At 57.3% G+C, this 25,884-nt stretch overlaps 1 protein-coding gene across 1 annotated transcript in view; it reads right to left on the reverse strand.

Annotated features, from left to right (window-relative positions):
* Positions 1-1,404: 1,404 nt before the first annotated feature.
* SSPO (SCO-spondin) overlaps positions 1,405-25,884 on the reverse strand; it is a 50,197-nt gene continuing 25,717 nt past the window's right edge. Inside the window, 44 exon segments of the mRNA XM_057550430.1 lie at positions 1,405-1,555; positions 2,189-2,240; positions 10,246-10,348; positions 10,350-10,394; positions 10,615-10,617; positions 11,771-11,898; positions 12,184-12,268; positions 12,394-12,489; positions 12,806-12,912; positions 12,915-13,173; positions 13,294-13,387; positions 13,481-13,529; positions 13,532-13,606; positions 13,702-13,833; positions 13,979-14,086; positions 14,089-14,206; positions 14,333-14,472; positions 14,890-15,006; positions 15,143-15,210; positions 15,212-15,288; positions 15,337-15,431; positions 15,705-15,860; positions 16,012-16,053; positions 16,668-16,891; positions 17,101-17,203; positions 17,206-17,260; positions 17,801-17,967; positions 18,326-18,525; positions 18,635-18,731; positions 19,021-19,221; positions 19,494-19,664; positions 19,757-19,951; positions 20,062-20,105; positions 20,702-20,871; positions 21,822-21,901; positions 22,033-22,153; positions 22,195-22,211; positions 22,214-22,423; positions 22,664-22,716; positions 23,407-23,501; positions 24,786-24,820; positions 24,823-24,930; positions 25,156-25,287; positions 25,591-25,761. Coding sequence (XP_057406413.1) covers positions 1,531-1,555; positions 2,189-2,240; positions 10,246-10,348; positions 10,350-10,394; positions 10,615-10,617; positions 11,771-11,898; positions 12,184-12,268; positions 12,394-12,489; positions 12,806-12,912; positions 12,915-13,173; positions 13,294-13,387; positions 13,481-13,529; positions 13,532-13,606; positions 13,702-13,833; positions 13,979-14,086; positions 14,089-14,206; positions 14,333-14,472; positions 14,890-15,006; positions 15,143-15,210; positions 15,212-15,288; positions 15,337-15,431; positions 15,705-15,860; positions 16,012-16,053; positions 16,668-16,891; positions 17,101-17,203; positions 17,206-17,260; positions 17,801-17,967; positions 18,326-18,525; positions 18,635-18,731; positions 19,021-19,221; positions 19,494-19,664; positions 19,757-19,951; positions 20,062-20,105; positions 20,702-20,871; positions 21,822-21,901; positions 22,033-22,153; positions 22,195-22,211; positions 22,214-22,423; positions 22,664-22,716; positions 23,407-23,501; positions 24,786-24,820; positions 24,823-24,930; positions 25,156-25,287; positions 25,591-25,761 — 4,823 coding nt within the window. The 3' untranslated portion in view covers positions 1,405-1,530.

Genomic DNA, 25,884 nt, shown 5'->3' on the forward strand with positions numbered 1-25,884 from the left:
GGGACCAGACAACGATCTGAGGAAACCAGGCAGGGGTGGGAGGCTGTGGATTTGAACCCGGGTGTGGGGTAGCTACTCATGTCCAGGAGGGGCCGCCAGCTGAATACAGGGTCAGCATGGCCAGACCATCCCAGTTTCCAACAGAAGCCAGAAATCATATTTCTATGTGAAAACCCCCCCATGGGAAAATATTGACAACTTATTTAAATATTTTAAAGAAGCCAAAGAAAAGAGATGAAAGAAAGAAAAAAAAAAAGGTGTAGGCCAAATCTGGCCCACAGCTGCTACTTTGTAACTTCTGGTTTAAAAGAATCATCGGTTTTCAAACCGTTTTTAGTAGACAGTAAGAGCACAACCCCTCCATCCACTGAGAGCTGAGACTGTTGCCCCCAGAACCCTCAGGGGTCAAGATGAAGAGAAGCAAAGAAAGGCATGGCGGATGGTCATCAAATTGAAATCAGAAAAGAGTACACATGCATGTTCACACGATGAAATACAATCCTGTCTGTCCATGGTCTAGGAAGTCTACCCATAGAAGCAGAGAAAGGACATTCAGAAAATAGAAAAGATGAAAACTACCTACATGGGCACAAAGTTTCAAGTTGTTTTATTTCATTGAACCTCTATGACATTGACCTCTGGGACTGAGACCAGATTTCCAGGCTGCAGATCTGATGCTCGTTCCACCACCACCCACCACCTCCAATGTCCTCTGGGCACTGAAACAAAATCCACCCTGCAGAGCCACAGTCCACAGGCGGGGCTTCCCTTCTGGCACGCTGGGATATTCTGAAGCATCCAGGTCCAGCCTTGACACGCCCAATTTCCCCACTTCTCTTGGCTAATTTAAGTGGAAAAGAGAAAGGGTGATGTGTGAATCCGTGTGCAGTTAAGTCAGATATGGGACTGAGTGGATAAACAGTATAAAGATGCCTGGAAAAAAATGGTCGGATTCCAGAAAATTCTCAAGTATGTCACAGTCACACATGGTTGGGAATGGTGACCTAGATGCAGGCAGTGGGGGAGTGAACAGGAGCCCATACCCAGTGGTGCTACCAGCTCGTCAGAACCACAGAGCTCCTTCTGTTGCTGACTCAGCAGCATCCACTCCTCCTGAAGCAAATACACCGTGATGTCATCAAACGTCACAGGAGCCTGCAAGGAAAAATGACACCAGCTGAGCGCCAACTTCTTCCTTAGTCTCCCACACCTGAGCTCACAGCCACCTGAGGACACCCCTACTCCGGGAACAGATCAGACTGGGGGAGGGGGCATTATCCATCTACATACAAGACCCACACCGCATCACGCTCACCCCCTGCGTGCAAGTCACAGTGGGAATGAGACCCGTTCTTCTAGGAACAGCCCCACACTGGAACAGAAGTGTCATAACGAAGGCCAGCTCCGGACTCACACTCCTCTCCCTGCATGCTCCTCACCAGCCTGCCCACGGGATCCGTTACTTCTCAGCCAGTGCGTCAGCAACAACCAACAGCACTTCTTTTGCAAAATCTTCAACGTGGTAAATCTTCACTTAGGAAGATGCATCTGATTTCTGGAAACAGTCAACCGTCACTGAGAACTATGTCTGTGAATGTGGTCAATTATCAAGACAGGCAAAGCTTTACAGCTGAGAACTATATTCCATGGGGGCTTATAAAGGACCTCTGTTTCACCAAAAAAGGGCAAGGAAATTCAGAAAATGTTTCGGGGAGTTCTGGATTAAGATGGCAGCTTTTTTTAAAAAAAAACTCCAAACAAAACACCCTCTAAGGACTTCCCTGGTGGTCCACTGGTTGAGAATCCGTCTTGCAATGCAGGGGATGCCGGTTCGATCCCTGGTCGGGGAGCTAAGATCCCACACGCCGCACAGCAACTAAGCCTGTGTGCTGCAACTACTGAGCCCGCACACCACAACCGTGCACCGCAATGAAGAGCCCACACACCACAGTGAAAGATCCTGCGTGCCGCAACTAAGACCCGATGCAGCCAATAAATAAATAAATAAATAAATGTTTTCAAAAATTGTTAAAAAAAAAACACCCTCTAGTATGGACAACACAACAAGGGGTCAATAACAATACAATTTTGTTAACTGAAAAGCAGATGAAAAAGTAATAACTGAGCAGATCCAAGAAAATCGTACCCTCACCCAGCAGTGGGCAAATGGAGAAACAACCCAACTTACATTGCTAAATCCTCAAAAGACTCAGGATCTGGCAGCTCCAGGAACCTCTGGCCTGGGAGTGAACGCAGTGAGGTTAAAATAAGAATTTGGGGGAAGCTGTTTGGAACAAATGCCTGCCCAGATCCCCTACACAGGCTCCAAGTTGGCAAGTCCCTCCCTTCCACGTGCTCAGAGCTCCCAGTTAGAATTCTGGTTTTCCACTGTTAAGTGTCAGCAAACAACTGGACTACCAGACATCTGAGGAAAGGCTCTAACAAGTCTGATAGAGATCAAAACAGATAGGAGGTGAGCGAGGGGGAAGAGGAACTGAGGAAATGGACGTGGGGCATGGAGAAAAAAAACCTTTAAAAAACAAAACTATCAACAATAGCCTCAGAGAGGTAAGATATTGCAGCCATGAGAAAAGCAGTTATAAAAGAAATAATCAGAAAACAGTCAGAATCTGTTGCTGTTTACCCTTTTAAATTTCATACCACCAACATTTATCAGCTAGTCAAAGAAATAAAAAAATAAATAAAACTATCAACAAAAAGTAAATCCCCGAACCCCAAAGAAAAACATCTTGGGAAATAGCATTCTTGGAGTAAGTATAAGTCCTTCCAAAGTGACAACTCTGAAGGGGACACAGTCATTTCCATTTGTAACAAGTTCTAGTACATTTGTTTAAAATCGCCTGTAACTCTATACTCAAACTTAAAGCACATGAAATATCTACTTTAACTTCAACATAGAAACTTCTTGAGAAAAACTATACAGATAATTCCTATCAGTCACTATTGATTTGTATATTTTAAAATAAGTTGAGTATTTTTCTCATGAGTCAATATATGTTTACTGCAGAAAATTTAGACAATAAGCAGAAAAGATGTTTTAAGATCACCCACAATCTCCTTACTGAAAAACAACTACTATTGACATGTGGTATGTAACCTTCCAGTCTTTTGTCTATGAATATGTATGAATGAACAGTCTTAAAAACAAACATGGAATTGTACTGCCAATGTGTATGTGCCAACTGTATGCCAATGTGTCTTTTAAATAACTATTTGCTCTCAGAGTGTCTTTCAAAGCAAAATGTGATTATAATTCCAAAAACCTGCTGCAGGATGGGTTCCACTAAGAGCAGGCGAGTGGACAGGAAAGAGGTACACGCAGCATATGGCCTAAGGAGAGCCAGTGTGGGGAGGGGGGAAGAAAACCCTCGAGAATATACTGAAGGCAGATCCTAGGAGGATGACAGCACACCAGGACTACAGGGCAAGCTGTTCCGATCAGGGCAGGTTAGAGTTTGTGACCAAGGGCAAGCAGGGTTCCCTGTTCATTCCCACCCACCCTGTCTTCCTGAGGGAACAGGTGGGCATAATGAAAGCCAACAGACCCATCACTTTATGAGTGCCACAAGGATGAAGAGTATGGCCAGGGCTGAATGTTTAGATAATAAACTGTCTTCCCAACGAGTAACTACACTAACCCTTGCACCTCTCTTTTAACCAGTATTATGGCAAGAGCCTTCAGATGACTGCAATGTAAAGAAAACACAAATCTGCTTGAATAAGAGGAATTTCTTACCTACATAGAAAGCAAGGAATATCTCTGGATGTTCTATTTTACTGATTCCCACTGTCTATAAGGTAGAGCTCCGAGTTCTCAGCCCAGCACTAAGTCCCCTGGATCTGAACCTAACTTACCTTCCTAACCTCAGCTCTAGGTATTGCCCCACCTGGAATCTCTACTACAGCCAGATTAGTATAATTGCAATCACTCGGGGACTTCCCTGGTGGTCCAGTGGTAAAGAATCCGCCTTCCAATGCAGGGGATGCGGGTTCGATCCCTGGTGTGCACATTAAGATTCCACATGCCAAGGGGCAACTAAGATAGCGTGCCACAACTACTGAGCTGGCGCGCCTCAACCAGAGAGCCCGTGTGCCGAAAACCAGAGCCCACGCGAAAACCAGAGAGAGAAAACCTTCACGCCACAACTAGAGAGAAGCCAGTGCACCGCAATGAAAGATCCCGCATGCCTCGATGAAGATCCCCCGTGTGCTGCAACTAACACCCGACGCAGCCAAAAATAAAATTTAAAAAATTAAAAATTAAATTGCAGCCACTCAACACATCTTGTACCTTTCCTCCCTCTTCATACCCAATCTTCACATTCCCTGACTCTGCCCACTTCCTCCCACTCACTCATCAAGTTCCTTCTCACATTCCATCTCTTTCTCTCAAGGGACTTCCTGCCCACCTAGTCCAAGCACTTCTACTTCCCCTGAGCAAGGAAGGCTTTATACCCCTCATGGTGCCTGGTCCACAGGAAGCCTATGCTGATCATCTTATTTTATAACCGCCTTCACCATCATCACCCCTTTCCCCACCACCACATTATACAGAAAATATTTCATAGGCATTTAATTCATTTTTTCATTCAACATATTCTATTTGTTTCTGTGTGCTTGGAGATCCTAAGATATAAAAGACACTATCTCTATTTGTCAAGGAGAAAAACTCATCAGGAGGTGACAGACAACTGTGATATAGGTGCAATAATAAAACTGGGTCAAGAGGCAAACGAGAAGGGAACGATCACTTCTAAGGGGGGTGGGGTGCCAGTGGTGGCTAGGAACCAGAGATGTTGAGGCAATAAATACATACACAGTAAATACTCCTATTTGGCAGCAACAACAATAGTCTCCCAGAGGGCACATGAGGTGTCAGACTGCAGTGTTCTTCACAGCACCCACACCTATAGCAAAAGGGCTCCTGTGGAGATGCTATTTTGAGTCATTCATTCAGAAAATAATGAGAACCTATTACATGCCAGATACTGCTCCACTAGTCTAGCTGGGGATAGAGCAGAGAGTGAAGTCAGCAAACAAATAAATGTGAGAATTTTATATAGTGACAGGGCTGGGAAGAAAATAAAAGAGGATAATGGGTTAGAGTGATGGGGAAAGGTCTTTGTCCTCTATCCATTATTCTGCCAATGGCAAGCAAGATACCCCACACTTAATCCAATAGGCTAAGACTGCTTTTAGTTAATAAATATCACAAAATAGCATCAAAGGAAGATTCTAATAATACACCAAGCTACTACCTCAGGGGGACCCCCAGTCTTCCAGCTTTGAGAGAAAAAAGTGATATTCAGAATGGAACTTTAGAATAGCACAGCTATTCCACCCAGGCCTTAGTTATTGTCACTCATCTGCAATACCTCTTACACTGCTAGTTTGTTTTGCAATTACTTTATTTCATCTTTGGATAACATTCTCATTCCCTAGGTTAAAAAACTGATGTACCTGGGAAGGGTGTCCTTTTGAGACACCCTACAATCACGATTAGAATCAAGGGTGAAATTTCCAGTCCCCAGTGTTTTCAATTAGTGGTTGGGCCTGAAAAGGACATAAAATTTCTCCTCCACCTCCCAAAATATTTGTATTTCATTCTTCTCACACCAAAGGCTAAGAAAGCCTACAACTGAACAGACTACCTTGAAATCAACCTCAAATCACTAATTCCAATTTTCAGTGCCAATTGTTTATAGCCCTTCTTCTACTGCATTTTGCTCCCTCTCTGTCCAAATTCAGGTTCAGTCTAAACTAAACCTCAGGGTATTACCTGAGGGTGTGAGCCATTTCCTTTACTTTTTTGGTATCCCCTAAAGTGCTTAGCATGAGGCTGGCATGCAGTTCACCTTCAATCTTTCTCTGGTTAGGTTCTGTTGAGCTTTATTGTCTTGGACTGTTCATAGGTTGTTTCATCTGGAAAATGCATCACTGTAGCTCGTGGAGAGGATGGAATACGGAAGAGATGACTAAGCAAGGAGTAACTTCTTTTGTAATTCACAGTCCTTCCCAGTCTTTCCAGGAAAAAGTACAGCATCAAAATAACCTCACTATCCTTTCTGTCTTTTGTCTGTTGGACAACCCTTCCAGGCTTGTCCATGTTATTAAAGTGAAAACTGCAGGAAAGCTCCTGGAGGAAAGTAGTCATTTCATATTTATTCTTGTACTTCCAGCATCTCCATCAACTTAAATCACCGATCACAAATGTTTATTTATTTTTTTTAAAAGGATTTTTTTTTTTCATAGCTACTTTATTTATTTATTTTTTTAGCTGTGTTGGGTCTTTGTTTTCGTGCGAGGGCTTTCTCTAGTTGCGGCAAGCGGGGGCCACTCTTCATCGTGGTGCACGGGCCTCTCACTATCGCGGCCCCTCCCGTTGCGGGGCACAGGCTCCAGACGCGCAGGCTCAGCAGTTGTGGCTCACGGGCCCAGTTGCTCCGTGGCATGTGGGATCTTCCCAGACCAGGGCTCGAACCCGTGTCCCCTGCATTAGCAGGCAGATTCTCAACCACTGCGCCACCAGGGAAGCCCACAAATGTTTATTAAATGAGCAATTTTTTTTAAAGGAGAGACTCAGTACGCACTCGAAAACGTTTGCTGAGGAGATTCCCTTTGTGCCAAAGAAGAAACAATCCTCAAGAACTGGTATCAAAGAATATCCAGAAAGATCTCGGTCCCCAAAGGCTGCCAATGTCTCCGAATCAAGTGTCTGCGACCACGCTCATCTTTGCTGACACTGACTCCGAGCTCTAGCAATCCTGTCAAACCCACTTAACTCTACCTTCAAGCACTTTTCCCCACCTTTTCTTCCAATTCACAGCCTCTTGCCCAAAGCCTGAAGCAAGTTTATGAAATACGCTTCTAAGCAATACTCAGAAACTCCACGAAGTAGATAAGCTAGAAACAGAAATCGGCAAGAAATATGCCAGATGCCTTGTCTTTGTCTTCTCAGCCCCTTCTTGGGAAGGGGGATCCAGGCAGGGCCAAGCCCTCATCCTGCCTCTCGGTTATCCCTATGCCTGGCTCCCAGTGGGGTCCGATCCAGCCTCAAAGCCTTAAAACACGCTGGGCCTCTTCCAAACGCCAGTGGTGGTGTGGGAAAATAGGAAGGACTTTCGCACTACTACACTGAGCGGGTCACCCACCCAGCGTCAACCGAGCGGCGGCTCGGCGGAGGGCTGCTAGGCCAGCCGCGTGGGGAGATAAGCGGAAGGCTGCGCGGGACTCGCCCGGAGTCGGCCGCCCAAGTGCAGAGGAAGAAGCGGGAGAGCGGGCGAGTCCTTCCCTGCAAGGCTGGCTCATCTGCGAGGACTCCGCCCGTACCGCCCGCCTCGCCCAGATCAGGGATCTACGGGAGGAGAGTGGGCGGCCCCAGGGCCCTTCCAGGCCTACCTTCCTCGACTCCCTGGGCTCCATGGCCCTGCTTTCGGTGGCCCGTGCTGACCCCGCCACGGCCTCCAGGCCGCCCCCTCCCCCCGCGGCCTGGCCTGAGGATGCCGTAGCCGCGACCACCTTGGGGACCGGGACCCCCGGAAGGGAGGGCGCCCCGGCGGGGAGGGAGCGCGGCCCGGAACCGGCTGTCCCTGGTCAGAGAGGGCGGTGGCGCTCGCGGAGCCAGGAGAGGCGCGCAGCTGGTACTTGCGTCGCGCCGAGCGAGCCGCTTTACGGCAGCAGCCTAGCCCGAGGCGGCGGGGCATCATGGGAAGCGCGGTCCAGGCTCGGTAAGCGGCTCCCAAAGCTGCTATTGCTCCGGGAATACGGGGTCCCGAATGGACGAAGCAGCTAGCTCTCCGCCCTTCCCGCCTCCCTCCCCCGGCGATGGTTACTAGGTAGCGTACCCACGACGCTCTCCCAGGCCCTATAGGAAGGGCAAAGTACTCTGATTGGGCTATAAGATTGCTCGTGCTTGCGTCTATTCCCTCGCATTTTTAGGGCCAATGTCAACCTTGAAGATTCCAGACTGTATCTAATCAAGGAGGTAAATACTTTTTGTAACATTCATTCAAAAACACCGTTGGTTGCCTGTAATGTTGCCAGGCACTGTGCAAAGGTTTGGGAATGTGCAGTTGAGTCAAACAGAAACTTTGCCTGTTTTGGGGAAACAGACCATAAACATAACTACAAAATGAAGAGACAGTGCAACGAAAGAGGTAAACACAAGACTGTATTAAAGCACACTTTGTCACCTTAGAGTGCGGTGGTGGGACGATATGGGGTAGTTAGTCAAGGATGTCCTGAGGAAGTGCTGCCTGAGTTGAATTAAAACAAGAGGTAGGAGTTAGCCATAAAGAAGGTGCTACGGTGTCCCCTGCAAATTCATGTGTTAACCCCTATGTGATGGTGTTTAGATGTGGGGCCTTTGGGAGGTAATTAGGTTTAGATGAGATAATCAGGGTGGGGCTCTCATGATGGGATCAGTGTCCTTGTAAGACGAGACACCGGAGAGCTTGCCCTCTCTCTCTGCCATGTAAGGACACAGAGAGAAGGCAGCTGTCTGTAAGCCAGGAAGAAAGTTCTCACCAGAACCTAACCATACTGGCACCTTGATCTTGGACTTCCGGCCTCCAGAACAGTGAGAAAATAAATTTCTGTTGTTTAAGTCACCTGGTCTATGGTATTTTGTTATGGCAGCCTGAGCCAACTAAAACGGGAGGAGAAGAGGAGTGTTGCTAGGAAGAGCAATTGGGCATGAGAAACAGCCTCAGCGAAGCCAGGGAGGTGAGCAAACAGTGTGTGTAGGGAAGGTATGTAAGACAGGAAGTGGTGGGAAATGACGCTGGAGAGACACAAGGGATGGATGTGGATGGCATTGTGTGCTGCCTTTAAGGGCTGGAAGTAAGTTTTTAGCTGGTGACTGGTGTGGGCAAATTGCACTTTAGTTATTGCAGAGTAGAAGGTGAATATAAAGGGGAAAAGATAGAAGAGAGAAAACCAAACTCTAAATACATGTATTTACTCTCCATTCTTCTCTCATCTTCTTTAAAAGTTGTAAAATTATATAAAGTAATAGTAACAATGTGTTGTTTCGCTTGTAATATATATGGATGTAATATGTATAATAATAATACAAATAATGGACAGTAAAGTGCAGAAACCTTAAGTGTACAACTCAATGTATTTTTACATGTGTACTATGTAGTCAACACCCAGATCAAATATAAAAAATTTCCAGTACTCCAGAAAGTTTCCTTGTGGCCCTCCCGTTATGTATACATAGGGGTAAAACTACAGAAAGTAAGGAAATGACTATCAGAAAAGTGTTGTCCCACTTCTGCACAGCAAAGGAAACCATAAACAAGATGAAAAGACAACCCTCAGACTGGGAGAAAATATTTGCAAATGAAGCAACTGACAAAGGATTAATCTCCAAAATATACAAGAAGCTCATGCAGCTCAATATCAAAAAAAAAAAAAACCCAATCCAAAAATGGGCAGAAGACCTAAATAGACATTTCTCCAAAGAAGATATACAGATTGCCAACAAACACATGAAAGGATGCTCAACATCACTAATCATTAGAGAAATGCAAATCAAAACTACAATGAGGTTTCACCTCACACAGGTCAGAATGGCCATCATCAAAAAATCTACAAACAATAAATGCTGGAGAGGGTGTGGAGAAAAGGGAACCCTCTTGCACTGTTGGTGGGAATGTAAATTGATACAGCCACCATGGAGAACAGTAAGGAGGTTCCTTAAAAAACTAAAATTAGAACTACCATATGACCCAGCAATCCCTGGGCACCGTCAGCATCTTTCCATCTCTTTCTCTCTCACCTGCCACACAGTGTGGCCTTGGGTTGTCATAGACCAGGTATTTAACAAGAACAAGGCACTTCACGCGCAGGCTCTCACCAAGTCCTCCTAACAAGCCTGTGCAGATTGTCAGCCTGGTTGTAAAGATGAGGTCATGGAGACTCAGCAAGGAAGGCAACAGATGAGCTGGGATTTGAACCAGGTATGCCTGACTCCAAACACCCAGGCTTAGGTATGATTGGAGAAGAAATCAACAAGAATGCTAAGAAGGGGAATGGAGTGGAGTGGAAGGACTCAGGGAAGAAGAATCCGGCGAGGGGCTGTTGGGTCACGCCTGCCCCAGCCCACTCCAGGCCCCAGGGGACCCCAGCACTCTTCCCCCAACCCCAGACCCGGCCCCTCCCCCGACCTGGACCCACCCCATCCAGACCCCGCCCCCCCAGAGCCCTGCCCACACCCACCCAGGCAGGCGCTGCCCTGGCAGCTGCGGATGACCGGCAGCACCACCGGCTCTGTGTGGCCGCCGGGACAGCGCAGGTTCTAGATCCACACCGGGTTCTCGGGGGTCCAGGCGGTAGCTACAGCAGGCGCGCTGCCTTTGCAGGTACGGCTCCCGGGCGAGCGGGGGCGGCTGAGCTGGGGAGGGGGCAAGCGTAGTTTCCCCAAACCACCTGCCTTTCCTCTCTTGGCCGTTCCTATCCGAGAAGAGCCGGGCGGTGGGAGGGCCAGATCCCACGATCTCAGGTCCCAGATCTCCTCGCCAAGCAGGGAGGGCAGCTGGCCGGAGAGGGATGTGTCACCACTAAGCCCGCATTCTTGGAGAAGCCCACCTCCTTCGTTCCAGCCCCAGCCCGACGGAGCATCCAAAAACCTGCAGGTCAAACGAACGCTTTTTAACGCCCTCCTCACCGCATCCTGGCAGCAGAGGGAAGAGACACAGGGTCTGCTTTTGGGTCTAGTTGAAGAGACAGACTAGTAATTTCTGAAACTACAAACGATGAAGTCCTGAACTGCACAGGCTGATCCTAAGTGCCAAGTGAGTTCTCATTCCAAAGCAGACAGCCTTGCTCCATGATTATATAGTAACTCTATAAGTCCCACTGGACGTCTGATTTAATTTTATGTACAATTCTATTTTAACTTTAGTTTTAAATAGGTAATACATTCACACAATACCAAGTTAAAAAACAATAAAAGAGAAAAACAACCTCCCTCTGATTCTATCCTATCACTCATTTTTCCTCCCCCCAAAAAATTTAACTACTCTCCTCTCCTCACTCTATATTTAAAAAAAATCCATTAGTGATTTGGGAGGCATTCCCAGGAGGTTCCAGGAGCGCCCAGGGGAGCAGGAGAGTGGCCAAGGGTTGAGGAGCAGGTAGGAAAGCACCTCTGTCTTCCAGGAATCGATGACCCTGGCCAGAACGGAGCCAGGGCCGCAGCTCTGCAGGCTCAGGGCCGGGGGAGTCAGGGTGGGCACAGGGCCCCCGAGGAGGTCCGCACCAGGAGAGCGAGCGAGGAAGGGAGTGCCGTCAGTCTTCTGGGACAAGGCTACGTTTAAAATGTGTAAAACGTGCGTCCCTCGAGCCTTCACTCGCTGTACAGTGGGTTAGCTTAGCTCTTCCGCGCCTTTCTTTGTCGTCCTGGCTTGCCTGCCTTGAGGGGCGCAGTGGGCCGGGGGGCAGGCACCAGGAGCTGTGTAGAGCCACGGCAGGGAGAAGCAGGACCAGAGCCCCCTGGCAGGGGAGGAGGCAGGCAGCAGGCTCTGGAGCCCAAGCCCCTCTGCGGTCACCGGGCCAGATGGCAGGTGTGCCACCACCTTGGTGAAAACTCACCCCTGGCTCTGATCAGCTGTATGCTGGTGAGATGGACTTTGTCCCTTGTGTCCTCTGGGCCTTGGCTGGGTTCTAGGCTCACAGCCACAGGCCACTGAGGACCGCCGCTCGACCTGACTCCCCCGGGCCGGCAGCCCCCATCTCTGCTCACCTCGGGCAGGACGTTGGTGCTGGACGGGCAGTGCCCACCGCAGTGGCTCACTTCCACCTGGTCCAGGTAGCAGGGGCCCTTGGTGAGGTTGTGAAGCTCGGTGAGGTACCAGCAGGAGGGCTGCTCCTCTGTGGGGAGGGGCAGGTGAGTGGCAGGAGGTGAGGGCAGGGCAGGGAGAAGGCCGTGATGAGGGGATTCTGCAAGGGCGACAGAGTGTGGACCTGAGCAGAGCAGGTTGGGGAGGGGGTGGCCAGGCGTTGCGATGCAGCACTGGGGGGTCTTCACTCTGCGGATCCCCATGGTGGGCAGGATTGGAGAAGGCGGGGCTCCCCGGGCAGGCATGGGAGTGGTTTGGGAGAAGGGCCCAGAGCAGGGAGAGGCGCGGCAGGAGGTGCCCGAGGTCCCCTGCATACCCGGAGTCTCCTGGCGGCAAGTGGAACAGCAGCCTCCTGGCTCCTGCACGGCCACCTCGCCCCGCAGAGGGAGTGGCCCCCAGTCCTCTCAGGAGGATGGCCCAAGGCCCCACACCACCTGCTTAAGACTCTGAGACCAGCCTCCGGGGAGGGACCCAGGAAGGAGCCCGGGGAGCCCTCTGAGAGGGCAGCAGGGCTGCAGGTGGGTACCTGGGCACAGGTGAGCAGGGGGCAGTGCTGGGTGCAGACGCTCCTCCTACTGATGCAGCGGCAGCTCTCACAGGCCTCCTGCCACTCGGATCCGGGCTGGGGAGAGTGGGGAGAGCCTCCTCTCCGTCCCTCCCCTCGCAGACTTTTCTGTTATCCCACCCCAGCCCTGAGCCCAGCCGGGGGGCCTGGCCAGGGCAGTGGCCTGAGACTGGCGTCGGCAACAAGAGTTTCAGGAGGGGAGGTGGGCCTCCGGGGGCCAGAGACTGTCCCAGTGTGATGGCTGATGGCCAAGCTGCGCACTGCCGCGCGCCCGGGTACAGGGGAGGAGCCAGTGGGGGTAAAGGGACAAATCGGTGGACCGGAGGCCTGGGTCAAGAAGGGCTAGGGGGCATGGAGGGCCGTGGTGTCTCACCGGGTGGGGACGCCCGTGGTGCCAGCACTCGCGGTGGTCTGCAGGCACGCAGGGGCCCTCCTGGCTGCGGAAGTGCCCGCGCCGGCACACACAGCCCGGGGCCTGCCCGCACTGCAGTTGCCCTGAGTCTCCGTGGCGTTGGGCTCCCGGCACGTCTGCTCACAGGGCCCCAGCTCCCCGGGGGCCACCTGCTGCCACATTTCTCCGGGGGGGGCACTCTGCCAGGGAAGACCAGCCAGCCCACCACTCGGGTCAGCCCTGGGTCCAGCCTCGATTCTCCCCCCTCCCACACTGGGCACCCTTGGGTCCCTCCTCCTGTCCCCAGCGCTGCCCACTCGGCTCCAGCAGCCTCCAGACTTCTGGGTTTCCTAATATACCTCTCTGCTCTTATCCACCCTCCCAAATACTAGTGGGGCCCAGCTTGGTAAGTGGAGGTAGCACCGCCTAGGACATGCAGGCCCCTCTCCCCTTATCAGGGCCAGCCTGGCCTTGGCTTTGGAGGGACCAGCAGGGACCTGGGCAGCCCACATCTCACCCCGACAGTCAGCGAGGAGGCAGCTGAAGGCTCCATCTTGGCCGACACTGGGAAGACAGATGCTCTTGTTCAGATACCTGCCATGCCTTCCTCCCCACCCCCATTCTCCCTCCCTCCCCACCCACGCTCCCAGCCCTCACCACCGGGTGCAGTTCTGGGTGAGCAGAGTCCCTGGGGGCAGCTCCCGGCCTGCTCTTCAGGAGTCAAGCTGAGGCCCCAGGGCAGAGAGAGCTGGGTGCAGGGGCACTCGGCAGGGGGCACACACGCTGGGTCAGGGCAGGCTCTGGTTACGCTTGGACCATCCCCCCTTCCCCCCACCTGCCTGCTCCCTCACGCGAGCGTCAGGGCATGGTGCCCGCACCCACCTGCCCTCCAGGGCAGTCACAGCCAAGCTGGCAGGGTTCCTGCATGCGGAGGGTGCCAGGCTGCAGGTGCGAGCAGAGGCGCGGTCACGAGGTTGCACAGGGGCTGAGCACCTGGCCAGGTGGGCGCTCTGCGGGGAGCGCAGAGAGTGAGCTGGTGTCCCAGGGAGGGGGCTGCCTCGGGACCGGCTGCCGGCCCTGGCGATCAGCGGGGACGGGCCCTGGGCTCGGCAGCACGGCAGGGAAGAGCAGGCACCCAGCGCCCTGGGTGCTCACCGGGGCAGGGCTGCAGGTTACATTCCTGCCGCTGCTCCGTGTCCTGGGCCTGGCACGGTGCCCCCCCAGGACCTTCCTTGCAGCTGCGACGTCTCTGGGTGGTGCCCCACCACAGGGAGCAGAGCAGCTGCTCCAGGCTGACCGAGGCCCGAGGGCTGGACACTCGTGGGGGCGGCACACCAGGGACCCGTTAACACAGGTGCTGTGGGCAGCGGTGTGCAGAAAGGGCTCAGACCCTTGAGAGTCAGGGTGAGCAGAGCCTCTGCTCCCCAGCAAGGCCCGTAACCCTGACCCGGCCCGAGCCTCCCACCCAGAGCTCCCCGCGTCCCTGCCTGGCCGCCGGCGGGCGGCCACACCAGCTCTGCAGTCCAGCCCCGCCCCCTCGGCCGGAGCCAGCACCCATGAAGCACTGGGGCTGGGGAGGCCACAGCGGCAAGAAGACATCGGCACACGGCGCCCATCCTGTACCAGCTGGCCAGGGGGGCAGCGGCAGCCTGGGAGGGCGGGTGGGGAGGACGAGCAGGATTCGGGGCTGGGGCGGGGGCACGCGACGGACCCCTCTATTAGCCAGATGGAGTCCAAAGCCTTGGGCAGCCCTGGAGCGCCCTTCCTCCCGCCCCTCCCCCCACGCGACCTGTTCTCCACCTGCCCTGGCTGTGGGCACCACCCTGGGAAACTTTGAGGCTTCCTGAGAGCATCCTTAGGACGCAGCCTGTCTTGACTAAGGCTCCCTCGGGCAGGACCCCCAGCCGGTTGCTGAAAGTGACTCAAAGATCCACTCTGCTGCCCTATAACTCATGACCCAGCCGTCTGCCCGCCCCAGGTCACAAGCTCTCTGGGAGCGGGAGACAGCGAAGCAGGCGCGGGCTCCCCAGCGTTCCCGGGCTGGGCTGGGGGCGTGGCCTGGCTACCCGGGTGGCACCGTCCCTGCAGACACTGCACGCGGTCCCAGAGGTCGGCACAGCTTCTTGGGCAGTGGTCGGCACAGTCCAGGGTGGGCACGGTGTCCCGGGCCTCGCAGCTCTCTCCTGCGGACCAGAAGGTAGGAGTCTGTGTTGGGACTTCATGAGTCCCGAGCCTTCCCTGGGCACCTCCAGGGCCAGAGGCAGCATCCCCCTCAGTTGCCATAACCCTGGCCCCTCCTCCGATGCTGGAGCCGGTTACCTGGGCAAGGCCCCATGTTGCAGCTCTCAGTCTGAGCCCATGGCCCCCGGCAGCCTCCTCCAGGGGGCCCCGGCCTCTCTCCAGCGCAGCCGGAACCCTCCACTGCAGGGCACCTGGCAGCGGCTCCAGGCCCCCCAAGGACTCCGCTGGCATCAATCTGGGGAGAAGGCACCCCTTTCAGATCCAATCCTGACTGTTGTGCGGCTTTGGCAGCTGGGCCCCAGTTCCCCCCTCTCAGGGGGGACAGTAGTCGCAGACTCCCAGGGCAGCTGAGGGATCTGGATGGGACCTTTGGGGGAGTATTTGGTACACACACGAGTAAGGATTTGCTGAAGTTGGCAGGGGTCCCCCAACAGCTGTTGGGATTGGCAAAGAAGGCCCAGGGTCCAGGGTCAGGCGTGAATCTGTGATCAGATGTCGGGGTGAGAATTCAGTATTTGCTTGAGGGATATTAGATGTGGGCTTGGGGTCGGACACTGGCTGGGGTTAGAATGAGTTGTTGGAGGGGATGGTCAGGATCCCGAGCCAGGGCAGAGTCAGAGGTCAGGGCTGGAAGGCGCACCTGTGCAGGAGGGCAGCTTGCAGGGGCGCTCCTGGGAAGAGGCCCCCGCGGTGCCGTTCGCCAGGCAGAGGCGGGTGCGGCTGCCCCAAGCAGGGTGAGCGGGGTCTGTGCAGCTGCTGGAGCAGGGGGGCCACGGGGACCACAGACCCCAGCCGCCTTCGAAGGGGAGAGGGGTCTCCTGATGAGGCAGCCCTGGGCTCCTGGCCTCCTAGGAGCAGGGCTGGGGAGGGAGGAGACCCGGGCCTTGCTCTTCCCAGAGCGGGTGGTGCAGGGAATCCGGGGTCAGGGCCCGAGGAGTCTGGGATACCTGGAAGGCCTGTCACTGGTTCCACTGTGGACCCTGCAGCCCCTGTGCCAAAGGAAAGCCCTGCTCAGAAGTGTTTCCCAGGCTGCAGTGTACCAGGACCAAGCCCAAGGCTGGTGGTCAAGTTCCAAACCTGTCTGGTTCAGCCCAGACACCCCAGGCCCCAAGCACAGCACTCGCTCACAGTAGCCTTGCTACCATAGCAAGGTCTTTGTTCCTGATTCCTGGCATCCTTCTCCAATGCTTGTCAAAGTCCTCTCCATCGCTCAGACCCCCTCAGGTGCTGCCTCCTCCAGGAAGCCCTCCTAGGTTGTCCCTCTAGGAGAATTCTCAACCTCCCCCATATTCCTCAGCACACGCAACCTCCCACAGGGCTCACCACGTGCTGAAATGGGTTATCTGAGCCCCTGGATTCCAAGGTCGGGGTCCTCACTCCCCCATCCCCCAACACATCCCCCATGTACACTATGGTGCACGTGGCAAGAGCTCCAGAAATTTGGTTGAATGTACCTGAATAGAAGAGAAACACAGAGCTAGAAAGTAAGAGGAAAAGAGACCAAGAGCTGCCGCCAGGGATGGACAGAAACAGGAAGGGACAAAGGGCCAGTGAAGTGGATTCGGCCACCCAGCCTGTGCGAACCCAGTCCCTCTCCCCTCACCTGGGCAGTCCGGGCTGAGGCAGTACTCGAGGTCCTGGCGGGGCCCACGGCAGTCCTGGCCACGGGGAGTGGGTGTGGGGCGTGCACAGTGGCAGTTGCAGGTGCGGGTGCCCAGCCCGCCACAGGAGCGGAAGCAGGGGCCCCACGGGCCCCGGGGACCGAAGGCAACCGCAGCCTTGGAGCAGTCACCCACGGAGCAGGACAGCTTCCCGTGCGAACAGGAGCTGGCAAGAGGGTGTGGGGATGAGGGGACGGCGGCATGGAGCCCGGGAGGAAGGAGTGCGGGCAGATACTTCGATCCCAGAGGGCAAGAAGACGGAGCCAGGGTGAGCCCGGTTCCAGGAGCGGGGCAGTGCTCTCCCACCCACATCCTCTCACCCTCTCACCCCCTCCCTCGCCCCCATATCTCCCCAACCCTCATCGTCCCCCTCGCCAGTTGCTGCAGCCTGTATGGAGGGTCTGACCTGAGCCCAACTCATCTCCAGGCCCAAGGGGCTGACCCCCCTCTCCCAGAATGGACAGGTGAGCCCCCGGTCAGCGCCGGCAGCTCCCAGCTCCTGCAGCAGTGAGGCAGTCAGCACACAGGAGCACTCCTGCGGGCAGCACAGGAGAAAGTGCAGTGGCACAGGCCGGAGCTACCTGCCAGGTGCCAGCTCTCCGCATCTGTGCACATCCTCGGAAGGCGGGTGGGGAGAAGGAAGAGGGTACGGGAGGATGGTGGGGGCAGGGGTGAGGCCCCGGGCCCTAGGAGAGCATTTCCGGCAGCAAGTGGGACCGTTCACCTGTGTCAGGGGTAGGAACGTGAGCGATGCAAGGCTATGGGCTTGACCGGAGATGGCCAGGCACCTTCCTGCACAGAGCACTTAGCCAGGACACGGCAGGGTCAACAGAGGCCCTTCTAGGATGGGACGTGAGGAGCGGGGAGCGAGGGAGGAGGAAAGGGCCTCAGCCAGGAACCAGGACACCTGAGTCTGAGTCTAACTCTGCCAGTAACTGGCTCCTGACTTGGTGTGTCCCTTCCCCTCCCTGGGGTTCAGTGTCACCAGCTCTAAGTCAGGAGGCTTACAGGCTGCAGAGGTGAGAGCTGACAGGGAAGGGGAGGGGCCTGGGTTGCAGGCAGGGTGAGTTCTAACCTAGACACAGGCCAAACGGTGCAGGAAGGTGCCCTCGGGGCAGTGACAGCCCTCCTCGAAGCCAGCGGAGAAGCAGCCCACCTGCCGAGTGATGTGGGCGCAGGAGAAGGGGCAGCCCTCGCCGGGCTGGCACTCCTGGTACAGACGCCCGGCCGGGCAGCCTGCCTCTGAGGCAGCACCTGAGTCAGTGCCCAGCTCCGGCCCCGCTGCCCTCGCTGCGTCCTGTGCCCACCCCACGGCCTGCCTCTACTCACCCCGGTGCCCACCCCCAGACAGGCCAACGACACCGTCCCGGGCCTGCCCCCCAGGGCCCGTGCCACGCCCGCTCCTGCGGTCTCCCCACACCTCGGCACAGCCCGAGTCTGCCTCCTTCCTCCTTCACTTGCCCATCACTGGCCTGGGTAAGGGGCAGCCTGTGGGGATGGGGTGGGAGAGGTCAAAAGGCACCTGTGAGTCAGGGTCAAAGGGCAAAGTGGGAATCAGCTCAGTCGGAGTGTCCAGGGCAGAGCCTGGGCTGGGGCTCACCTCTGCAGACCTGGGTGCAGCAGATGCGGCTCTGGACGGCGGGCCTGGGGCAGGGCGGCCGGGCGCAGCGCTGAGAGCACAGCTGCTCCCCTCCTCCACACGAAACACTGCCGTCCTCCCAGGGACCCCAGGAGCCCCGCAGCCTGGGCCCAGGGCAGTCGGGCACCTCCCAGCACTGCAGGATGCCCGCCACACAGGTGCTGGGGACAAGGAAGGCGGCTTCAGAAGACAGAGCCCTGCCCACTTCCCCGAGGGCCCTACTGCCCGGCTGGCAGCCCACCCCCTCCCTGGCTCACCCTCCTGGCTCACCAGTTGTCACGCAGTCCAGTCGCCACCTCCCCGGGCTCCAGGCTCTCCCAGGAGCTGAGCCCAGACCCTGCGGACCGGCTCTGGTTCTCAGGGATCCCTGAGGACACAGGAGTGGGGGCAGGCACTTCAGACGGCTCAGCCCCATCATACCCTACTGCCTCCTCCTTCCCTCCCTCCCTCCCTCCCTACCAGACTCCACCCCATGGGGACCCGGATCCTGGGCGCAGGAGATGGAAGCCCCAACCTGGACCAGCCCAAGGATGCAGGAGTTGCCCATTCCCGTCCCGCAGCCCCAGGTTGGCTCCTGTGGGCAGAGTGGCAGGGGCCAGGCAGGCAGGTGCTGCCATGTTCAGGGGGCCGTTGGGAGGGGGAGGGGAGGCACTGACCCATGGCTCCGGGCTGGTACTGGCAGCGGCATTGGGCTGGGGACACACAAAGGCCGTGCTGGGACAGCTGGCCAGGGGGGCACCCACAGCTGGGCTGGCAGCCTGTCGAGCCTGGCTGGCACAAGACCCCGGGGGACAGGTCCTGGCAGGAGCGGGGGCAGGGCCGCCCATAGCGGAGAAGACCCTAGCCACCTGCACAGTCTACAGCAGGAGGGAAGCAGAGAGGGTGGGTGCTGAGGGGGTCCATCCTGGGGGATCCCGACTGTTGGGAGATAAGCCCTCCTGCTATGCCCACCACCCGCTCGGACCTTCACCCTGCCCCAGTTCCACAGGGTGAGTGACCTAAGGGCTGTCCCTCAAAGAAAGTGACATGCAAGTGTGTATGTGGCAGGGGTCAAAGGTCAGAGGCAGCATTTCCTAGCCTTACAAGGGACCCCCTCCCCCCCCGCCCAGAGCTCCACAGAAGCCCTCACCTGTGCATTGAGTAGAATTGTCCTGGCAGGGTCGACTCTGCCTGTGGCCCCCAGGGCAGGGCCGGCCTCCCTCAGAAGTGGGGGGCCAGCTACATGCTTGGCTCCGATGGGACTGCCCCAGGCAAACGTCACAGGGAGACCACGGTCCCCACGGGCCCCAGGCTCCATCCACTGTGCCAGGAAGACAAAATCATCCAGCTGCCTTAGGAGGCCCAAGAGGTCCCAGCCTATTGGGATTGGAGCAACCTAGTGGGGCATCTCACTTGGGCACTCAGAGGGGCTGGCGCAGGTCTCCCTCTGATGCTGGGCCCCTGCCTCCCCCGCCTCCCCGGGGCACGGGACCCCTCCATGCTGAGGAGCCGGGCAGGTGCAGGCCCTGGAGCGGGTCCTTGTCTGGCCCCGGCAGGGCTGGGAGCACGCTGTCCTCTCCCACCACGGGCACCAGCCTCCAGGCACTGTGGAGGCGAATGGCGGGCATCGGGGTGCAGCCATCCCTCCCCTGGCCCCAACCCTCTCTGCGCCCCTGGGCTGCTTCTCCTCACCTCCCCTGGAGCGGGGTGCATATCTGGGCAAGGCAGGTCTGTGCAGGTCAGCCTGCCCTCCGAGCAGGTGCTGGGCGGGGCACGCAGGCACAGGAGGGAGAGGGCAGCTCAGTCCCGCCGGGTCCTCCGCACACACCCCTCCTAATCGGCCTTCCCTTCCCTCCCCCCGGCCCCATTTCCCTCTGGGGTCTCAGCCACCCTCCCCGTTCTCTAGTGCCTCCAGCCCCTGTTCCCTGTCCCACTCAGGGCCCTCTCAGGTGTCCTGCGGACTCTGTCCCATGGGGAAATGATCACAGGTCGCTGCTGCTGACAGAGGCCAGACAGCGGGAGGAAACACCACACTGCCGCCCCCTTCCCCCTCACAGCACACGCCCAGCCCTCCAAAGTCTCCCAGAACTGCGGAGCTGGCTGCCTCGGTTTCCCCACCTGTCAGACAAGGGGTTAGGGGGCCTGCCACAACTCCTCAGGGCTTGTGGGAGCCTAGCGTGCATCCGCTGAGACCGGGAGAGCTCAGGGGCACGAGACACAAAGTGGACTAGTCGTGTCCTCACCCCTGCACCTGTCCCTGCATCCCGCATCCCACCCACACGGTGCCTTCACCCCTGCCTCTGCATCCTGCCCACCTGGTGCCCTCACCCCTGCATCCTGCCCACACGCCCGCCTCACCAGTAGTTGCAGCCAGCGGGCCTCGCCACTTGAGCGCCGGGACGGTGCCGCTCCCGGGTCAGCAGGTCCAGGCAGCTGCAGCGGCTGGGCTGCACGCAGACAGCGCCGTCGGCACTCAGCACCTGGCCCGGCGGGCAGTAACCGCCCGGCTGGCAGTGCCAAACGCAGGGCTGGGGGACAGCAAGGGAGGGCCCCGGTCAGCGGAAAGCAGGGCCGAGGGGACCGGGAAGGGGCGCCCGGGAGGGAAGATGAAGGGGAGGAGGAGGGGGGCAGAGGGGAGAAGGTGCGAGGCTCCGGTTCAGAACCGTAACGCTCTACACTCAGTTTAGGCCGCGCGTGCACCGGAGTTTCTCCTCCAGGGGAGGAGGGGGAGGGAGAGGGGAGCCTGAGAGGAGCTGCCCTGGGCGGAGTGGCCTCCAAACGTGAACCCCATGGAGGGCTGAGTGGGGACCGAGGCATCTCCCAGACCTCCTAGAACGCAGGGCGCAGGCGACCGCAAAGCTGGGGGGAGAGGGAGCGTTTGGGGAGGCGCTGGGGCTCCCTGGGGGAGGCCGGGACCAGGCACCGCCTCCTCGTCCTGCCTCCGTGTGGGAGCCTCCCGACCTCCCTGGACAGGTCCGAGCGGGGCCTCCAAGCGCGTCACTTCTCCCCAGCACTTCTCTCAGCGTTTTTGGTTCGGGTCGGCTTCCTCACCACCGCGCAGGCGCCGCTGCACACAGACCCCGGCGGCCTGCCCGTGTCCCTCTCCATGGTCCTGGGCGGAGCTCGGAGGATAGCCCCGCACCCCCGCAGGCGCATGCGCACATGCGCGCGCACGGAGGCGATGTCTGGGCGCCGATACGCCCCTGGGGTTTACGATGATATAACGGGATGATTGCCCCTTCCTATGTGTTTATGCTGCTTCTGTCATAAAACGTTTAAATTGAGAAACGTCTGCGGTAAGGAAGGCAAGGGCTGCTGGGTGAGGCTCGCTCCCACTTCTCTCCGGAACAAGTGGGACCCTGATGGGCGCTGACCCCGCCCTTTCCCTCCACTGCGGGGCAACCCCAGGTCAGAGGGGCCACACCCCAAAGCCACACCCTGCCGTCCCGCAAAGTGACCCTCAGGAACCCAGACTCACCACGAGGTCGTCACAGGAGCGAAGACAGGGAGGGCCACAGGGGCTGTACTCGGCCCCTTGGATGGCGGTGCAGTTGGTCACTGGGGGGAGGGGACAGGATAGGCAGAGAGCTGGGTGGGTCGCCCACCCCGGCCCGTCTCCCCGTCATGCTCCCTGCAGCTTTCCCGCCTCTGCTCCTTGACCCAGCCCCGTCGCCGTCGCCGGCAGATACCTCGGCATGGCAGAGCCTGGCAGGCGGCCCCCTGGGTCCGAGGCCCCTCGCAGTAATCCCCCAGGCCCCGGGGTGGGGTCCGGCTCCGGAGGCCGCCCACACAGGAGTGGCGAGGGCTTGGCTGGTGCAAGGCGGAAGGCATCCACAGGGCGCAGAGGCCACATCTGGGCTCCACGGGACTCATGGTCACACCCCAGCAGGAGGCAGGGCTCCTCCTCTGCCTCAGGGCCTGGGCAAAGGGGTGGGGCTGAAGCCAGTGGGGGCAGCAGTGCCAAGCTGGATGGTGTAACGCCCGGGGGCCTGGTGCAGAAGCGGTGCCGGTGGCGTCGGGCAGGGCCACAGGAGGCAGAGCACTCGCTCCATGGGGTCCAGGGTGACCGCGTGGGCTGACCTGGGGGTGCACAGCAGGGAGAGGCAGAGAGAGAACAGAGCAAGCGGGGGCTGGAGGGACCCAAAGGGCTGGGGGCAGAGTGTGATGCACAGGACAAGAGCATCCCTCCCCCCTGCGCTCACCTCTCCCCAGGGCTTTCCTCCCCAGCCCCCAGCCCCGGCCCCATGCAGACCCACTGCGGCAAGCAGGGGGTGCAGAGGGAGCTTGCAGGGGCGAAGTCAGGAGAGACCCCCTTCTCACCCTCCTCACAAGGCCAGGAGGTGCAGTTGGTGATGAGCCCAGAGTCACAGGAGCTGGAGGAGGAGAAGCAGGGGGTCAGGGCGCTGTTAGAGGCTGAATGTGTCCCCTCAGATTCATATGTCGGAGGCCTAACATGTGAATGTGACCGCAGAATGTGACCTGACTTGGAGAGAGGGTCTTTACAGAGGTGATTAAGTTAAAATGGGGCCATTAGGGTGACCCTAATCCAATATGACTGGTGTCCTTATACAAAGGGGAAAGTTGGACATAGGTGCACACACAAGAGATGATGTGAAAACACAAGGAGGAGACGGCCACGTGAAGGCAGATTGGAGGGATGCAGCTATAAGCCAAGGAGCACCAGGAATTGCCCACAAACTCCAGAAGAGGAGAGGGGCCTGGAACAGACGCTTGCTCACAGCCCTGAGGAGGAAGCAGCCCTGCCGACTCCGGGATCTTAGATTTCTAGACTCCAGAACTGTGATAGGACAAACTCTGTGTTCGAGCCACCCGTCTTCGGTGTAGCTGAGGCAGCCTCAGCAGACAGAGACGGGAGGGAAGAGGGAGACTGGAGGGGAGGGCACGGGCGAGGGGCACAAGCAGGCTTGGCCCCGGAGAGCTGGTCGCTGTGCCTGCAGGAAGGGGTGTCTCCGAGGCCCATGGAGGCCAACACCCCCTGCCGCTCAGGAGAGACAGAGGGGTCCTTGGGGTCTTGGGGACGTTGCAGGGGGAGGTGGTCTCACCAGTTCTCACATGGACGAATCACAGCACTGCCTGGGGGGTGGAGGCGTCCCCTGTGGGCAGAGGGGCAGTCCTGGGTGGGCACACACACGTTGTTCTGAAACCAAAAACCCTCCACCACCTTCCGGTTTCCAGCCTGGCCTGCTCTCTCCCCACCTGCCCCCCACCATCAGATCTCAGCGCCCACTTGGCAGGCGCCCTCCCTCAAACACCACGGACCCTCCTTCCAAACATCAGTCTCTTCCCACTTCCCAGCATCGGGGAAACACACACCATCAGGTGCAGGGGCCGTGGGGAAGGGCACAGACCCCCGATTTCTGGGAGAAAAGACCGTCTCCGCTTGCAGGACACAAGACTGAACTGTCAAATCCATGAAATCAACAAAGTATGAAAAGTGCAATTCATACAAAACGACGTAAAAAGAAACAAAACAAAATCAGATGAAACTACATGCACAGGGGGTTTGGACAGAAGTTGCTAGGGTCTCAACTTTAAAAACACAGCCATCCGCCAGCACATGATTCGAAGTCAGATGTCCTGAAAGTAGCAGCCCTGGGAAGCAGTTTACCGTCTCACAGACTCCCATGACCAGGGACACTATTACCCCAGTTTTACAAGTGGAGAAACTGAGGCATGAGAATACTCAGCCTGAGGTCACAGAGCTGCTAGTGGAACAGCCTGAGCCCTCACTGGAGTCTGTCCCTACCAAGCCCCATGTTTCAGCAGCATCTCTGGAAGCCCTCCCCACTGCCCCGTGAGCTTTTGTCCAAACTCCACCATCCCCCGCTGTATTTACCAGCCCTGGTTCCCACCACCCTCCAACTGGAGTGGCTGCCTCCCTGCTCTCCACATCCTCTAATCTCTGATGGTCAAGTTGGACCACCTTCTCCAGGAAGCCCACCATCCTGGACCCCATCCCCACCAGTCTGCATCACGTGCTCTGCAACATGCAGAGCTCACTTCCTGTGTATCACGTGGGTCTGTCTTCATTGTAGGGGCTCTGGGTCTGCTTTCCGGAGACTGGAGTCTTCTTGGGGGCAGAGCCTGCTCTTCCCCACAGCGTAGCCCAGCCCAGGACTGAGCTTACAGTAAGTGCTCGATGAATAACTGGTGATAACTAAGAGGACAGAGCCCTCAAGCAGGCACGAATCATAAAGAATTTCCAGACCAATCACCATTTTACAAACGGGAAAACAGAGGCCCATACCTGAATGCCACTCGCCCGGGGTCACGTGCTGGTCACGGGGCTGGCAGAGCAGAGCCACGCGCCCTGAGTTCAGCGCTCTGTCCTCAACTCTGCAAGGCTTTCCCTGCCTCCAGACCCACACCCTTGGCTCTACCCCTACCCAGGCCCCAAGGAGGTCAGGCAGGGAACACTCACCAGAAGGAGCGTCCCGGACGGGCAGCAGGAGCCAGGTGGCAGGGCTGGTCAGTCCCTCTCGGGGCACTGAGCTCTGCACAGGAGGCAGGGCCCTGTGCACAGTCCAGCCACTGCTTGCCCCGGGGACACGCACCAGGCACTGGCCCTGGGGACACAGAGATTGACAGCTCAGCCTGGGCACATTCACTTCTCCCCCGGGGTCCCACCTGGGAGAGGCATCAGCTCCGGGCGTGGCCGGGAAGGTCGTGGGGCTGCATGGGAGCTCAGGGAGCAGGGTCCCTGGGGTGACAGGGAGGGGTTGACAGGGCCGTGGGTGGTGTGGGGATGAGAAGGGAGGGCAGGGCGTGGAGGAAAAGGTGGGTGCCCTCACCTGCACAGGGCTGCAGGCTACAGGTGGAGAAGTCCACGGGGCTGGGCCCGCCACTCCCTCAGGTGCAATTCCGGTAGCCACCCCCGCAGGGCACGGAGCACGGAGACCAGGGGCCCCACTCCCCACTGGGACCTGGGGTGACACCCAGGTCACTGCAGGCCCTGTCTCACATGCCCAGACACCCGGTCACTCCACCCTCTGGATTCCAGGCACCTGCAGCCTTGCACCCAGCCCAGGAGACCTCCCCCCTTCTCGGGGGGCTTGCAGGATTCCACCTGGAGGTCCTCCCTGCAGGGCTGGCCTCCAGGGAGGACCCCTCTTAGGGCTCTCTGGGAACCACACCTTCATGGCATCTCCTAGGGAAGGCCCTTGCACCTGTCTTGGGGTCCGGCGTGGGGAGTGACTAGGGTTGAGGACACGGGTCCCAGCTCTCACATCCACATGGCCGCAGGCTGCAGAGTTCAGCCTCCATGTTGGGACCCTGGCACGCAGTCCCCCCGAAGGCAGCCGGGGGCGCAGTGCCTGCCCGGAAGCGCCGCCGAACACCCACGTTGCAGCTGCGGCTGCAGAGACTCCACGGGGTCCAGGGGCTCCAGCCACAGGCGACTGCCAGGGCGGGTGCCGGGGGAGAGGCACAGAACGTGTGAAACCAGGTCAAGTCATCCCTGGACCCCAACCTCCCGGGACACCCCTGATACCACCAGGTTGATTACTGAAGGGGCCAGTATC

This window comes from Balaenoptera acutorostrata, chromosome 7 (genome assembly GCF_949987535.1).
Source record: "Balaenoptera acutorostrata chromosome 7, mBalAcu1.1, whole genome shotgun sequence".
In the NCBI taxonomy this organism is placed as follows: domain Eukaryota; kingdom Metazoa; phylum Chordata; class Mammalia; order Artiodactyla; family Balaenopteridae; genus Balaenoptera; species Balaenoptera acutorostrata.